This window comes from Zootoca vivipara, chromosome 12, assembly GCF_965207765.1.
Source record: "Zootoca vivipara chromosome 12, rZooViv2.hap1.1, whole genome shotgun sequence".
NCBI classification, from domain to species: domain Eukaryota; kingdom Metazoa; phylum Chordata; class Lepidosauria; order Squamata; family Lacertidae; genus Zootoca; species Zootoca vivipara.
Window position 1 is genome coordinate 28,665,212 of NC_142595.1, and position 17,381 is coordinate 28,682,592.

The 17,381-nt window shown below is 38.9% G+C and overlaps 3 protein-coding genes and 1 pseudogene across 3 annotated transcripts; all 4 read right to left on the reverse strand.

Annotated features, from left to right (window-relative positions):
- LOC118077946 (olfactory receptor 13H1-like) lies at positions 1 to 3,414 on the reverse strand. The gene is made up of 2 exons (XM_060281123.2): positions 2,503 to 3,414; positions 1 to 93 (listed from the first exon to the last, which is right to left on the reverse strand). Exons 1-2 carry the CDS (start codon positions 3,412 to 3,414, stop codon positions 1 to 3), a joined length of 1,005 nt encoding a protein of 334 aa, XP_060137106.2.
- A 2,064-nt stretch (positions 3,415 to 5,478) lies between these two features.
- LOC148683871 (olfactory receptor 13H1-like) lies at positions 5,479 to 7,370 on the reverse strand (annotated as a pseudogene).
- Positions 7,371 to 8,843: 1,473 nt separating this feature from the next.
- LOC118078944 (olfactory receptor 13H1-like) lies at positions 8,844 to 9,764 on the reverse strand. Its single transcript, XM_035102952.3, has one exon. It carries the CDS (start codon positions 9,762 to 9,764, stop codon positions 8,844 to 8,846), a length of 921 nt encoding a protein of 306 aa, XP_034958843.2.
- Positions 9,765 to 14,809: 5,045 nt separating this feature from the next.
- Positions 14,810 to 15,739, reverse strand: LOC132592899 (olfactory receptor 13H1-like). The gene has a single exon (XM_060281124.2). It carries the CDS (start codon positions 15,737 to 15,739, stop codon positions 14,810 to 14,812), a length of 930 nt encoding a protein of 309 aa, XP_060137107.2.
- Between the last annotated feature and the right edge of the window lie 1,642 nt (positions 15,740 to 17,381).

Below are 17,381 nucleotides of genomic sequence, written 5' to 3' on the forward strand. Positions count from 1 at the left end.
TCAGTGAAGAGGATCCGATTTGACAGTGGACAGTAAGCCCCCAAGCATGCGTTGTGCCATCATAGACAGAGAGATATGTTGTAATTGCTGCTGCTAACATATAATTGAAAGGCTTACTCTTTATATACAAATTATATTTGACCTTTCCCATAGTACACCCTCAAATAGAGTTATCTTACACAGTTCAAATGTTTCCAATATTGAAGAGAATTTCAGCAACTCCAGAATCACCACCCCCACCTTTCATCCCCAAACCCACTCACTTAACTGACCATCCTCACATTTCCCTTCCAAACCTTGTATTTAAGTGTTTGACTAAGAAGCTAACCAGGAGGAAGGATGGACAAATTATAACAGAACAAGAATGATCAAATCATTCATCAAAGAGACATTAAACCTACTAAGACCAGTTGCCCCAGTTCTAAGTGTCCAAGCATGATCAGAAATCCTCATTACCCCTTATGGCCTCACCAACCCCATACCCTCACTGTCCATGATATAGAGGAATGTGTGTAAAGGAGATTAGGTGGGGAAGCTTTTTAAGTCTGAGATCCACATTCTTACTCGAACAGCTTTCGGGGGGGGGGTGTCATGTATTCATAGCTGCCAAGTCTCCTGTTTTTCACGGGAAACCCCCGTATTTTAAACCGTTTCCCGCTGGCAGACCAGATTGGGAAAAAATCCCGTAAATCCCCCAGAATTCCTACCTGCCAGGGAGGCTCCATTTTGGGTGCTGACGCAGCCCAATTTCCAGTGCCCAGACATGGGTAGCGCGGCACCGGAAGTTGCTTCTATGCATGTCCAGACATGTGGTGCCGTGCCACTGCTGATCCCACATTTTTCAGTGGGAGACTTGGCAGCTATGCACGTATTAGTGTTGGTGAGGGCCAAGATAAAAGCAGTTGGGATCAGAGGCAAAAAGTGCAAGGAACAACATACAAAATACTTGCCCTTCTCCTAAAGACTGCATTCCTGCCATGAAAAAAATAATCAAAGGTTTATGCATGCATAGCTCTTTCTTCCATCAAAGCAAGCAGTTCAAGAATACATTCATGCACTCGAGGAGAAAGGTCATCTCAAAGGCAAAGGGGTGTAGCATGGTGAGACAGAGTGAACATGAGAACTGCACACGCCCCCGGGATATGAGATTCCACACCTCTGTAAACATGTAGAGTCTCTGTGGTTAGATGCTTCCGAATAGCATTTGCTGGAAAATGCAGGAGGAGAGAGTACACTTGTGCCCAGGTTCTGCTTGGGGATCTCCCATGAGCATATGGCTTGCCACTGTGACAGCAGGATGCAGGACAGCAAGACCCTTGGTCTGAGTTCCTTTCCCTAGTAATAGTCCAAGAAAGGCATAGGTAAACTCGGCCCTCCAGATGTTTTGAGACTACAATTCCCATCATCCCTGACCACTGGTCCTGCTAGCTAGGGATGATAGGAGTTGTAGTGTCAAAACATCCGGAGGGCCGAGTTTGCCTATGCTTGCTCCAAGAGTTGGACACTACAGGGCAGGGCCAGTGGCTCAGGGTCTGAAGGCTTGACCCTGTTATTTCCCATATCCGAGTTACATAAAACCTCCAAAGGGCTACTATGTCATAGATAATAGTGACAATGTTAAATATGGCCCTTAGTTTACTGGACGTATCTAGGCACAATTTAAAGTGCTGGTATGGGATTTTTAAGGCCATCTGCAGGTTGAGGAAGGGCAATCTGCAAACAGTTAAATGTCCTCAGGTCTCAAGGTCAGCATAAGAGATCCTGCTCATATGCACATGATAACAATAAATGAATTCACTGGGACTAAGAAACCAGGCTTTCCTTATTGTCAACTCATTTTTGAGCAACTTTAACTCATCATGGCATAGTTACGAGTGTTGAATCTGGGTGACCAATTCACACTTTTGCTCATTTTAACTTGATACAACGTTCCTTTTTAAACTGACTGTGTATAAATACATGAACTTACTTGTGGGTTTGTTTTTGTTTTTACATTTTAAATTTACTGTAACTCTTCAAAAGACAAAAGTTTATACCCAGCACAAAGTATTTTTTTAAAAAAACAAACCAGAATTTAAAAAAATCTAATCTAAAAAGAAACAGGAGCAAAGAGAAGGAAGAAGGATAGAGAGATGGAAGAAAGAAAAAGAAAATATTACGGGAAAATAAAAAGGAAAGAAAGGAAAAGAAAAAGATGAAAAGACTTTTGATTCTCTGTAATCTAAATGTCATTAGTTGTTCAAAGTATTCACTCAAATGGACATAAACTATTTTATTTTCTATAAACCAATTTTTTCCTAACCTTCTCTTTCATGCAAAAAGTTCATAAGAAGTTTCCAATCCTTAATAAAAGTCTATAATGATTTGTTCCTGATTAAACATGTTAAGTCCAATAATTTTGTCAACCATTTCTCAAAAAGGACTATATCTTTCCATAATTTGCTTGTTTTCTCCTTGTTGATTACATTTGTTTGTTTGTTTTAAATAATTCCATTAACTTACCATAAGCTTTCTTAAAGCTCCTTTTACTTCTTGATTTCTGAGTGTGTAGATGAGTGGGTTTAACATAGGAGTCACAGTTCCATAGAAGAGAGAAATTGCCTTATCCAGTTCATGTGTGGTTTTAGTTTGGGGTTGGATATATGAGAATATAGCAGTTCCAAAGAAAATGGTTACCACAGTCAAGTGGGATCCACATGTGGAAAAAGCCTTCAGTCTCCCACCTAATGAATGGATTCTCAGAACAGCCACAATAATGCGTAAATATGAGAAAAGGATAAAAGCAAAGGGAGCAAGCAATGTGAGGGATCCAATGAAGAACATAAGCAGTTGCCTCTTGGAGGTATCTGAGCAAGCAAGCTTCATAACAGCTATGAATTCACAGGTAAAATGATTTATCACATTTCTCCCACAAAAGCGAGCTGGCATGGCATAATTGGGAATAACCCCTAAAAAAAAGGCACTTGACCATGTCCCAGCTGCTAACTGAATGCACAATCGCTTGTTCATGATTAACATGTAATGTAATGGGCTGGAAATGGCTATAAGCCTGTCATAAGCCATAACAGCCAAGAGGAAGCATTCAGTCGTACCTAACCAGACACCACTGTTCATTTGCATATAACACATCACAAAGGACATGGTGGGTCTGTCCACCAGAAGATTTGCAATGGCCTGCGGGATGGAACTTGTTGAATAGCCAATGTCGAGGAAGGACAGATTACTGAGGAAAAAGTACATGGGGTTGTGGAGTCGAGGATCAGCAATTGTACCCAAAATAATAAGAACATTTCCCGCAATGGTTACGGAGTAGACAGCAGTCAGGAAAGCTATTAATCCCATCCTTGTCTTTGGTCGACCGGAATAGCCAATGAGGACAAATTCAGTCACTGCAGTCTCATTCTCATCTTCCATATCCTGAAACAAGTATTATCTTCAATGACACTGAGAAAAGGGTCTGACTTGTTAATAGTATAGCATACATCTTCCACAGAGCATCTGAAATATGTGTTTAGAAAAGCTGCATTAATAATTCAGAAATTATGGTCACACATAGGTTTTCAGGCAAGACAAGGAAATTTTCCCAATAGCATTTGAACAGATAGAAATGTTGCCTAAGTACAGTGAAATGATGGAATTGATTCTGAATGAATGCTTTTTAAAGTAATGAATATAAGAATTTGCTGATGGATGCATTGGGAAGAGGCACTAAAAATCAGGGGCAACTTTCCATCTTTCTGGAGAATGCAGCAAGGATCACACAGTCCAATTAATAACTAAATCTTGTACTTCGGATTTATGCAGAAGTCTCCACATTGTCCTAATTCAATTTGACTAATGGGAGAAATTTACTATGCTAACTTCCTTATGTTTATTTAACTCAGGATTCAAGTTACAGTTTTGTGATTTCCACTTTCATTCAGCAATACATTGTTCAGGGAATCTCCCTGACCCCCCAAAAGAGCTGCAGAAGGATGATGGAAAACTGTTCTTCTGCAAACCTCCGTAACAGTATAATTAAAGTGCTGCTTCCAAATTAAGTCCCACTAACATCAGAGATAACTAGGACTTGTGAAGGTCCAACAACATTTCTAATCATAAGTAAAGACATACTGAATTCATTCAGATATACTCTAAGTTTATCTGGAGGTGATCAAACAAATATGATTTGTGGGACTGCATTTTGTGTGTGTTTACAATGGATCCCCAAACCAATAAATGCGGATGAACTAATTGCTTTTATTGCGCATATGAATTTTTGTTTTCCTTTTTTTATGCTTCCCAAAATGTTTGACAAGATGATTACATAATTCAAGTTTGTTTTCTCATTTAAGAAGAGACGACCGCTCATTCAATATATATAGAAATATACTTTTAAAATAGACATTGAATACCTTCAAATGCCTTTGACCTTCAAAGCATTTTGGATGTCCTTCTTCAGCATTTGGTACTAAAATGAGAGTTGACATTTTTTAAACCACTGGTCTTCACCTGGTGGATCATGATCCACTCATTGGTCACAGCCAGACCCAAGATGACCCTCCAGAGCAGTCTTTCTGATACGGAAGGTAAAAAAATAAGAAGCAGGTTGAAAAATTAATATTTGAAGTAAAGGTGGATCCTGAGTCTGAAAAGGTTTTATAACATTATGGGATAAAGGATTGCATTAGAAAAGTATCAATTTCTGATTCTTGGAGAGTTTCAAAATGTTCTCAGTAGAGAGAAGGACAATGCAGAAGGCATTGGATATATGTTTTGTTCATATCTGGGGGGAAAGAACCCTTCTCTCAGCCTTTTTCTTTGTTTATATTTTTAAATACATATCCTGCTTTCCCTTGGGTACGTAATCCCAGGAGCCTCATTGATTCAGCAGCCTCAAGAGCATTCTCTTGCAATGCAGAATTGAATCTGTACCTCCTCAAATTGCAAATAAAAATAAAGAAATACGGTGCGTTTTATGTGGGGGCGGTCCATAACAAAACAGTAGAGTACATTTTAAATGAAAATTGCCCAACACCTCATGGTAGGGCTGGGGAAAGCTCCTGCCTGATATCCTGGAGAGCTGCCAGCAGTCACTGAAGACAATACCGAACCACACGGACCAGTGGTCTGAGCTTGTATAAGGCGACTTTTAATGCTCCTATGTTTCACAGCAGTTCCAAACTCATCCCCCTCACTGTTTAAATTCCTTGATGAGCTGATTTACAGACTCCCTGTATCTACATACATTTCTTAGAATTTGAATAGATTGACCATTGAATGACATGGATGGAGATACTTCTACCTAAAAATGTTTACCTTTGACATGTCTACTAGATTTGCAAGAATTTTTATTAGCAATATTAACAGAACAGGTCCAGACAAAACATTGCTCCCTGTTTAAATATACTTTTTAATATGGCACCTTTCTCCTTCCTGGTTGTCTTCTTAATGCTCTAAAATAGATTTTTCAATAGTTGTAGAATCATTCATCCACTTTTACTGTGGCACCTTTCCCCTTCCCACAAGTCTTCTTAATGCTCCTTTTACTTCCTGATTTCTGAGTGTGTAGATGAGGGGGTTTAACATGGGTGTCACTACCCCATAGAAAAAAGAAAGTTTTAACAAGCTGCCCCCCCCCCCAAAAAAATGCTTACCACAGTCAGGTGGGAAACATATATTGAGAAAGCCTTCAACCTGCCACCTGATGAAAGAGTTCTTAGCATGGCCATTATAATGCACAAGTATGAGAAAAGAAGAAAGGCAAAGGGGCCAAGAAATGTGAGAACCCCAGTTGAGAATATTACCAGATGGTTCAAAGGGGTATCTGGGCAGATAAGCTTCAGAACTGCTTTCACTTTACATGTCACATGGTCAATCATGTTGTTTCTGCAAAAGTGAGCTGGCATTGCATAAATTGGGACTATTCCTAAAAATACATCACTGTTCCATGTTCCAGCTGCTAACTGAATACAACATATCTTGCTCATGATTAGCATGTAATGCAGTGAACTGGAAATGGTGATATACTGGAAATAATAATAATATGTCCCGCCCTCCCTGGCCGAAGCCATGATGGCCAAGAGGAAGCATTCAGTCGTACCTAACCAGACACCACTGCTTATTTGGAAGTAACACATCACAAAGGACATTATGGGTTTGTCCACCAGAAGATCCACATTCCTACTTGAGATTGAATCTTGACAAGACAGAAGTACTGTTTGTGGGGGACAGGAGGCGGGCAAGTGTGGAGGACTCCCTGGTCCTGAATGGGGTAACTGTGCCCCTGAAGGACCAGGTGTGCAGCCTGGGAGTCATTTTGGACTCACAGCTGTCCATGGAGGCGCAGGTCAATTCTGTGTCCAGGGCAGCTGTTTATCAGCTCCATCTGGTATGCAGGCTGAGACCCTACCTGCCTGCAGACTGTCTCACCAGAGTGGTGCATGCTCTAGTTATCTCTCGCGTGGACTACTTCAATGTGCTCTATGTGGGGCTACCTTTGAAGATGACCCGGAAACTACAACTAATCCAGAATGCGGCAGCTAGACTGGTGACTGGGAGCGGCCGCCGAGACCACATAACACAGGTCTTGAAATATCTACATTGGCTCCCAGTACGTTTCTGAGCACAATTCAAAGTGTTGCTGCTGACCTTTAAACCCTATATGGCCTCAGTCCAGTATACCTGAAGGAGCGTCTCCTCCCCCATTGTTCTGCCCGGACACTGAGGTCCAGCGCCTAGGGCCTTCTGGCGGTTCCCTCGCTACGAGAAGCCAAGTTACAGGGAACCAGGCAGAGGGTCTTCTCGGTAGTGGCACCCACCCTGTGGAATGCCCTCCCACCAGAGGTCAAAGAGAACAACAATTACCAGACCTTTAGAAGGCATCTCAAGACAGCCCTGTTTAGGGAAGCTTTTTAATGTTTGATGGATTTCTGTATTTTAATATTTTGTTGGAAGCTGCCCAGAGTGGCTGGGGGAACCTGGCCAGATGGGCGGGGTATAAATAATAAATTATTATTATTATTATTATTATTACTACTACTACTATTTGAACAGTTTTCTGGGGGGTGTAGCACATAACATTGGTGGTGCGGACAAAGATAAAAGTAGTTGGGATCAGAGGCAAAAAGTGTGGGGAGCAACACACAAAATACAGCCTTACTCATATAGGCTGTGTTGCTGCCACGGAAAAAATCAAAGGATTATACATGCATAACTCTTTCTTCCATCACAGCAGGCAGTTCAATAATACATTCATGCACTTGAGGAGAAAGGGCATTATGGGGTGTGGCATGGTGAGAGTCCCAAACACCAGACAGAGCGAGCATGAGAACTGCATATGCCTCCTGGATATGAGATTCCACACCTCTGTACACATGTAGACTCTCCATGGTTAGAGGCTTCATACCAGTTGCTGGACAATGCAGGAGGAGAGAGTACAATTGTGCCCAGGTTCTGCTTGGGGATTTCCCATGAGCATATCGCTTGCCACTGTGACAGCAGGATGCTGGCTTATATTGACCCTTGGTCTGAGTTCCTTTCCCTAGTAATAGTCCAAGAAAGGCATAGGCAAACTTGGTCCTCCAGATGTTTTGAGACTACAATTCCCATCATCCCTGACCACTGATCCTGTTAGCTGGAGATGATGGGAGTTGCAGTCCCAAAACATCTGGAGGGCCGAGTTTGCCTATGCTTGCTCCAAGAGTTGGACACTACAGGGCAGGGCCAGTGGCTCAGGGTCTGAAGGCTTGACCCTGTTATTTCCCACATCCGAGTTACATAAAACCTCCAAAAAGCTACTGTGTCATAGATAATAGTGACAATGTTAAATATGTACCTTGGTTTACTGGGTGTATCTGGCACTATTTAAAGTGCTGCTATTGAACTTTGAAAACCTTCTGCAGGTTGAGGAAGGCCAATATCTTAACAGATAAATGTACTCAGGTCTTAAGATCAGCATAACAGATAGGCCCATGATCAAGATAAATGAAGTTACTGAGATTAAGAGACAGTGCCTTCTTTATTGTCATTCACCAATTTACACTGTTGTTCACTTTAAGTTGTTACATCCTTACTTTTTCATACTGACTGTGTATGCGTATATTAACTTGCTTGTCGATGTGTTTTTGTTTTTACATTTTATTGTTACTGATACTCATCGAAAGATATGAAAAAGTTTATACCCACCACAAAGTATCTTTTTAAAATATACTGGAATAAAGGGGTGGGTGGGGAATTAATCTAAAAAGAACCAGGAGCAAAGAGAAGGAAGAAGGATAGAGAGAGGGAAGAAAGAAAAAGAAAAGAAAAATTTATGGGGGAGTAAAAGGGGGGAAATAAAAAGAAAAATGTTGAAAAGACTTTTAATTCTCTGTAAGCTAAATATAACTAGTTGTTGAAAGTATTCACTCAAATGGATATCAAACTATTTTATTTTCTATAAACCATTATTTTTTACCCAATCTTCAAATCCAGTTATTAAAAGTTCATCTTCTCTTTCACGCAAAAAGTTCATAAGAAGTTTCCAATTCTTAATAAAAGTCTATAATGACCGCTCCCCACATCAAATGGCCATACACCTAATGCCTAAGCCAAATATCTGAAGTTTTAATAAAGTTGTGGCCAATTTTAATCCCATAACATAGTGTCTTGAGTCATTATTCCACCTGGGGGTCGCCTGGGGTTGGGGGGACTCGGCTTGTCCACGCAATGATTTTTCCTGATTAAACATGTTAAGTTTATTATCTCAGCTAAGTCCAATAATTTTATCAAACATTGCTCAATAAGAGGGACTATATATTTCTAGAATTCGCTTGTTTTTTCATTGTTGATTACATTTGTTTGTTTGTAATTAAATAATTCCTTTACCTTACCATAAGTCTTCTTAAGGCTCCTTTTACTTCTTGATTTCTGAGTGTGTAGATTAATGGGTTTAACATAGGAGTCACAGTTCCATAGAAGAGAGAAATTGCCTTATCCAGTTCATGTGTGGTTTTAGTTTGAGGTCGGATATATGAGAATATAGCAGTGCCATAGAAAATGGTTACCACAGTCAAATGGGATGCACATGTGGAAAAGGCCTTCAGTCTCCCACCTGATGAATGGATTCTCAGAACAGCCACAATAATGCGTAAATATGAGAAAAGGATAAAGGTAAAAGGAGCAAGCAATGTGAGGGATCCAGTGAAGAACATAAGCAGTTGGCTCATGGAGGTATCTGAGCAAACAAGCTTCATAACAGCTATGAGTTCACATGTGAAATGATTGATCACATTTCTCCCACAAAAGTGAGCTGGCATGGCATAAATAGGAATAACCCCTAAAAAAAAGGCACTTGACCATGTCCCAGCTGCTAACTGAATGCACAATCGCTTGTGCATAACTAGCATGTAATGCAGTGGGCTGGAAATGGCTATAAGCCTGTCATAAGCCATGACAGCCAAGAGGAAGCATTCAGTCGTTCCTAACCAGACACCACTGCTCATTTGCAAATAACACATTGCAAAGGACATGGTGGGTCTGTCCACCAAAAGATTTGCAATGGCTTGTGGGATGGAAGTTGTTGAATAGCCAATGTCGAGGAAGGACAGATTACTGAGGAAAAAGTACATGGGGTTGTGGAGTCGAGGATCAGCAATGGTGCCCAAAATAATAAGAACATTTCCCGCAATGGTTACGGAGTAGACAGCAGTCAGGAAAGCTATTAATCCCATCCTTGTCTTTGGTCGACCAGAATAGCCAATGAGGACAAATTCAGTCACTGCAGTCTCATTTTCATCTTCCATATTCTGAATCAAGTATTATTTTCAATGACACTGAGAACGGGATTTTCTAAACAAAGGACATAACCAACGTGCTGGTCAATAGTATTCAGGCATTTCAGTCATTAACACATTGTAAAATGCTAAAAAAAACACACAAGCAATTATATTTAAAACCGTACAAATCTTACTCCTTTTAAATTACATAAAAACTCAATTGCAGCCATGTAAGTACTCTTGTAACTTGCTTACATTCTAACCTCTGTAACTGAGAAATAGTTTAGGTGGGGGGGGGGGAGAATTGGATAAATGCATTGCAAACTGTAGAAATCCCCTATCGATCTGCCATATTCCTTCTTCCTTATCTTGCTGGTTTAATCTCATCATCAAATGGCTGTCTGATGATGCATAATCTTGGCAAACATTGGGGTGTGACTTCTTAATAGTATGGCATACATCTCCCACAGACAATCTGAAATTTGTGTTTTAGAAAAGCTGCATTAATAATTCAGAAATTGTGGTGACACACAAGTTTCCAAGAAAGACAAGGAATTTTTCCCAGTATCATTTGAAAAGATAAAAATGTCCCCTAACTAATCAATTGATGCAATTGATTCTGAATGAATTCTATTTTTATGAATGAATATAAAAAATTGCTAATGGATGCACTGGGAAGAGCACTCAGTATGGGGGGAAACTATTGATCCTCGTGGAGAATGCAACAAGGCTCACACAGTCCAATTAATAACTAAATCTTGTACTTTGAATTTATGTAGAAGTCTCCGTATTGTCTTAGTTCAATTGGACTCATGGGAGAAAGTTACTATGCTAACTTACTTAAATTCAGTTAACTCAGGATTCAGGTCTGAATTTTCTGATTTCCCCTGCCACTGAAGCAATGCATTGTTCAGGCAATCTCCCTGACCCTCAAAAAGAGCTGCAGAAGGATGATGGAAAACTGTTCTTCTGCAAACCTCTATAACAGTATAATTATATTGCTGCTTTCAAAGTACGTTCCGCTAACATCAGATATCACAAGGATTTGTGATGGTAGGTTCACATAGGATTGAATCCAACACCATGTCTAACCATAAGTAGAAAACATATTGAATTCAATCAGATGTACTCCAAGATTATCAAAGAAATATGATTTGTGGGACTGCATGTGTGTGTGCATACAATGGATGCCCAAACCCATAAGTGCAAATGAATTAATTGCTGCTTTGCACATTTGAATTTTTGTTTTCATTTTGTTTAATCTTCCCAATATATTTAACAAGCTGAATACAGCATTCAAGTTCAGCTTCCCATTTAAGAAGAGACTCATTCAATTATATATATATATATATAGATAGATAGATAGATATAGATATCTAGATATATAGATATAGATATAGATATATAGATATATAGATATATAGATATATAGATATATATAGAAATATACTTTTAAAATAGACAGTGAATACCTTCAAATGCCTTTGACCTTCAAAGCATTTTGGATACCCTTCTTCAGCATCTGTTGTTAAATTGAGAGTTGACATATTTTAACAACTGGTCTTCACCTGGTGGATCATGATCCACTCATGGGTCACAGCCAGACCCAAGATGGCCATCTAGAGCAGTCTTTCAGATATGGAAGGTAAAAAAGAAGAAGAAGCTTGAAAAATCAATATTTGATCTTAAGGTGGATCCTGAGTGTGAAAAGGTTTTATAACATTGTGGGAACACAGTTGAAAGGATTGCAGTAATAAAGTATCAATCTCTGATCCTTGGAAAGTTTCAAAATGTTCTCAATAGAGAGAAAGGCAGTGCAGAAGGCAATGGATATATGTTCTGGGAAAGAAAACTCCTTCTCCCAGCTTATTTCCTTAGTTTATATTTTTAAATACGCGTCCTTATTCTGCGTTCCTTTGGGTACATAGTCCCAGGAGCCTCATTGATTCAGCAGCCTCAAGAATACACTCATTTGTACCTGCTCAAATTGCAAAGAAAAATAAAGAAATATGATGTGTTTTATGTGGGCGTGGTCCATAATACAGCAGTAAAGGTAAGGGTACCCCTGACCATTAGGTCCAGTCGAGGACGTCTCTGGGGTTGCGGCGCTCATCTTGCTCTATAGGCCAAGGGAGTCGGTGTTTGTCTGCAGACAGCTTCCGGGTCATGACTAAGCCGCTTCTGGCGAACCAGAGCAGCACACGGAGCCGCCGTTTACCTTCCCACTGGAGCAGTACCTATTTATCTACTTGCACTTTGACATGCTTTCAAACTACTACCTTGGCAGGAGCAGGGACCAAACAATGGGAGATCACCCCATCGCAGGGATTTGAACCACCGACCTTCTGATTGGCAAGCCCTAGGCTCTGTGGTTTAACCCACAGTGCCACCCGCACCCAGTGTACAACAGTAGAGTACATTTTAAATGAAAGTTGCCCAACACCTCATGGTAGGGCTGGGCAAAACTCCTGCCTGATATCCTGGAGAGCTTCCAGCAGTCACTAAAGACAATACCGAACCACGTGGACCAGTGGTCTGAGATTGTATAAGGTGACTTTTAATGTTCCTATGTTTCACAACAGTTCCAAACTCATCCCCCTCACTGTTTAAATTCCTTGATGGGCTGATTTCCAAACTCCCTTTATCTACAAACATTTCTTAGAATTTGAATAGTTTGGTTATTGAATGACATGGATGGAGATACTTCTACCTAAAAATGTTTACCTTTGACATGTCAATTAGATTTGCAAGAATCTTTTATTAGCAATACTAACAGAACAGGTCCAGATAAAACATTGCTCCCTGTTTAAATATACTTTTAATGTGGCACCTTTCCCCTTCCCAGTTGTCTTCTTAATGCTCCTGTTACTTCAGTTTCATTCAGCTGATAATAATGTTGGAGATTCATTCCCCGTGTTTGCATTCATGGGATTATTGTCTCTCACATGATGATATATGTTCACATTCCACAGAGTGGGAAGTGATGAAGAAAGGATGTTTGGTTTACTGTGTGTTCCTGAAGTGGGACTATTGTCCTTTGTTCTTTTTCTTTGCTGTCTGATGCTAGAGAGAGGGGGAGCCATGTTGCAGTGCTCTGTGTGTGTTTATAGGTAAATAAAATAGATTAGCCAAATCCTGTGCTACTGAGGTTTGTTACACAATTGTGCAAACTCTGTGGATCCATAAGTGTGCTGATGTCGCTTGGCATCAGTTGCTGTGGTGTTCGGGAATAAGAATGCTTTTGAAGCTCCTGAATGATCGACCAGGAGAGAGAGAAGATGCCAGTAGGGCATGTGTGTTTACCAGGGTCCTACTCGAGAGTAGGAGATCCTAACAAATAAGTCTTTCAACAGACAGGACACAATTTTCAACAGTCTCTCTTCCTTCTTCTGTCATTCCTATTCATCTACGTCTGTTCTTGGGGGCAGATGCATGTCTCAACCATCTAGACTACATCTAGGCAGGACTGGGGGAGCCTCAAGTTAAAGTAACGATAAATTATAAATAGATAAAAAGTTGCATAAACCTTCTAAGTATCTGGATATTTACAATACTTAATAAAGGTAAAGGGACCCCTGACCATCAGGTCCAGTCGTGTCCGACTGTGGGGTTGCGGCACTCATCTCGCTCTATAGGCCGAGGGAGCCAGCGTTTGTCCACAGACAGCTTCCGGGTCATGTGGCCAGCATGACAAAGCTGCTTCTGGTGAACCAGAGCAGCGCACAGAAACACCGTTTAGCTGGAAATTGCTTCCCTGTGATAATCATGAAATATATTGTAGTCGAGGCTGGTGATCCATCATTTTTAATTTGATTGCTTAATAGTTTTCGATTTGTTTTAAAAAATGAAAAGTATGCATTTTTTAAAAAAAATTCAATAATATTGAATGTGAAATCTTAAACATTTTTATTTGACTATTAAATAAGATGTAAAAAATTATACATTGCTTGATTTCAAATAATAAACAAACAAACAAAACTCCCCAAGCTGTTTACAAAAATGATAAAACTATCAATAAGAACAATTAACAGAAATAATTTAACACTTTTGAAAAGTTAAAGTAACAATAAATTAAAAAAAGATTAAAAGTTGCATAAAGCTTCTAAGTATCTAGATATTTACAATACTTAATATTTTTGTCATTTCTCCTGGGTGTCCTTTATTACTAGTTGCTATTAAATGAAAGAAATGCCCAATAAGACTTATTACTTTGTGTCTTAGTTAGCTGATATTATTAAACCATGTTCTTCCTCTACATTCCCGATGGGGTATATTCCCAAGTATGTCACTGATTCGAATTTAGACTTAAAACCTAGAATACATTTTAGACTTTATTTGGTTGTATATAATTTTATGTTTATTTGAGTTAGAGTTGAACTATACTTGAAGTATGAGGACATTACTTTGTATTTTTTATGTTGTACTTTACAATTGATGATTTGATGTATTTTAAACATTTTTCAATAAAGTATTAAAAAAAGAAAAAAAGAACAGCCTCATATCATGCAAAATTCATGCTGTTAATCTCTAAAGAAAGAAATTAAGCATCCAAATAATTTTTCATTCAGGTAGAAGTGAACGTAGGCAAATAGGATTGCTGCCCCCTCTGAAACTGACTGCAGTCATAGACGTGGCTTCCGGTTTAAAACAAAGGGGAGGAGGGCTGCAATAGAGGATAGAATATCAACCCACATAAATATTTTTTGAAAAAAGTTGAAAGAACAGGGGGGGGGGGAATTACTGAATTGTCCATATATCATTCTCTGATATATGGACAATTCAGTAACTTCTTCCCCTGGGAGGAGGGTGGAGAGAGCATGGGAAGAGAAGAAAGGAAAATTCAATTGCACTTGCAGAGATCATTGCATAATATAAACTTAATTCTACATCCTCAGTAGATTTAACTAGGGGGTAGAAAATAATAGAATATAGTGGTTCCATTGAAAAAATGTTATCACAAACAAGTAGAACATACCAGTGGATAAAGGCTTGTTCAAAAGCAGTAGCACCTATGAGAACTTAATTCTGTTCACTATCTCTATGCTCAAATGTTTTTGTTTTTTTTAAAAAAATTAATTCTCTTTTCTTCCCACAAGTCTTTTTAATGCTCCTTTTACTTCCTGATTCCTGAGTGTATATATGAGTGGATTTAACATGGGAGTCACTATTCCATAGAAGGCAGAAATTATCTTGTCCAATTCATGGGTACTTTTAGTTTGTGGTCGGAGATACGAGAATATAGCAGTGCCATAGAAGATTGTTACTACTGTCAAGTGGGATGCACATGTGGAGAAGGCCTTCAGTCTCCCACCTGATGAATGAATTCTCAGAATTGCCACAACAATACGCAGGTATGAGAAAATGATAAAGGCAAAGGGGGCAAGCAAGGTAAGAACGCCAGTTAAGAACATCACCAGTTGGTTCATGGAGGTATCTGAACAAACCAACTTCAAAACTGCTTTGAGTTCACATGTCAAATGGTCAATCACATTTTGTTTACAAAAGCGAGCTGGCATGGTATAAATGGGGATTACCCCCAAGAATAAGCCACTTGCCCATGTCCCGGCTGCTAACTGAATACAAAACTTCCTGCTCATTATTAGTGTGTAATGTAGTGGACTGGAAATGGCTATATACCTATCATAAGCCATGATGGCCAAAAGGAAGCATTCAGTCACGCCCAAGCCAACACTAATGCTCATTTGCAAGTAACACATTGTATAGGACATGGTGGGCTTGTCCACCAGGAGGTTTGCAATGGACTGTGGGACTGAAGATGTTGAATATCCAATGTCAAGGAGGGAAAGGTTACTGAGGAAAAAGTACATGGGGTTGTGGAGTCGAGGGTCACTTGCAATCACCAAGATGATGAGGCCATTTCCCACCACTGTTATAGAATACACAACAGTCACGAAAACTAGTAATCCTATCCTTGTCTTTGGTCTACCAGAATAGCCGATGAGGACAAACTCAGTTACTGTCGTCTCATTTTCCTCTTCCATACCCTGAATTCAGTATTATCTGCAAAGACATACAGAAAGGAATTAATCTAAATCAAGGCCATGGTCAAACTACAAAAGAACATTATGCACGCAAGCCTTTCGGTCAGAGGGGAGGACGACATTTTCTTATGATGCTTTATTTTATTTAATCAGAAAGTTGGTGTGACAATATTACTTCTCTTCAAGTATCATAGGGAAAATAATACACATTGTATAATTTAAACATTGTATAATTCTTTGCATGTACGAGATTCTTGATTAAATTATGAAAAACAACACTTTGAATGCAATAAAATGTAATCCAAAATGTATTTGTTTAGGGCTTTTTAAGTTCATAAATGTGTTATATATAAAAACCCTACAAAAAATTCAATTTTGTGTGTGACAAACACCAAAATTCAATTCAATTTTTGTGTGTGACAAACACCAAAAAACCTTACTCAAATTAATAAACAAGATTAATAAAGATGTAAATGTAGCAACAAATAACATTATTATACGGTATTTATTATCTACCTTTTCTTAAGGAAAAATAAATGACTGTTTCTTAGCTATGGTTTTACCATTCCATTAATTTACAAAAAGGACAATCTTTCAGTAAACTTATTATCTCTATATTCTCTTTCACTTTATATACCCTAGAAACTGCAATATGTGAATTGCCTAAGAGCAAATCTAGATCCAAGCGATTTTGCTTAATCTGATTGCAGTTAGAATACTCACAGTTTTTCAAAATATAACACATCATCTTTCAGCTGGATAAATTTGGCAAGAGAAATAAAGAATGAAATGAAAACACAACAATACCTTTAAATGCTTTTGCCGTTTAAACCTCTGTGGATGTCCCGTGTCTTCCTTTGTCCTTAAATCAAGAAGCAGGATTCTTTAAATTACATGGGAATTGCATCCAATCAGTATGTGGAACAATCAGAAAAATCTAAAGATGTTTGAATGGCAACTAGAAAACTAATTCAATGTAATCTTTTATGAGATTTTAGAATAATAGTAAGAAGAAAATTAGGTAAAACTAGATACCATATAAGAGGATGCATTTTGCATCTCTTTCATTATGGCATCATCATTGAAAATGTGTGGAATTGTCCCTGTGCAGCCCCACAATAAATGCTTGCATTAATAAAGTCTCCTTTTGTGTTCCACAGAACAAAAGTCCAACTATTTTGTTGTTGTTCTTAGGCATCCATATAACAGAAAAAAAAAGCCCAATAGGACTTTGGTTGACTTTGTTCCTTAGTTGCTTGCTATTTTTAATGAATACTCTCCCTCTTCACTCCTATGGGTGCATAATCCCAGGAGAATGAATCAGCATTCTCAAGAATATTCTTAAACAATGCCAACTTTCATGCCAAACTTTCATGCCACTCTGCAGGAATATGGATCTACATATTGCTTAATCTGAAGGAAGACTTGGTTGGTCAGGTCCTGCTGGTGAGCCTCCCATAGCCTATTTGGGAACCAAGATGTTGGATTAAATGGGCTTTTTCTGTTTTTTGTTTGTTTGTTTTTTTCTGTTGCAGGTAGAAACTCCTTGTGTTCTTCTTTTCTGTGTATAGGGTAATTAAGAGTCAAAATGAACACATTGAAGAGGAGCCTCTAATATCAGAAGATTGTTGGTTTAAGAGCC

Coding starts and splice junctions, on each gene's coding strand:
- LOC132592899 (XM_060281124.2), bottom strand. CDS start 15,739: ATGGAAGAGGAAAATGAGACGACAGTAACTGAGTTTGTCCTCATCGGC.
- LOC118078944 (XM_035102952.3), bottom strand. CDS start 9,764: ATGGAAGATGAAAATGAGACTGCAGTGACTGAATTTGTCCTCATTGGC.
- LOC118077946 (XM_060281123.2), bottom strand. CDS start 3,414: ATGGAAGATGAGAATGAGACTGCAGTGACTGAATTTGTCCTCATTGGC. Junction 94..2,502: donor GAGCTTTAAGAAAGCTTATG/GTAAGTTAATGG, acceptor ATTATATGTTAG/CAGCAGCAATTACAACATAT.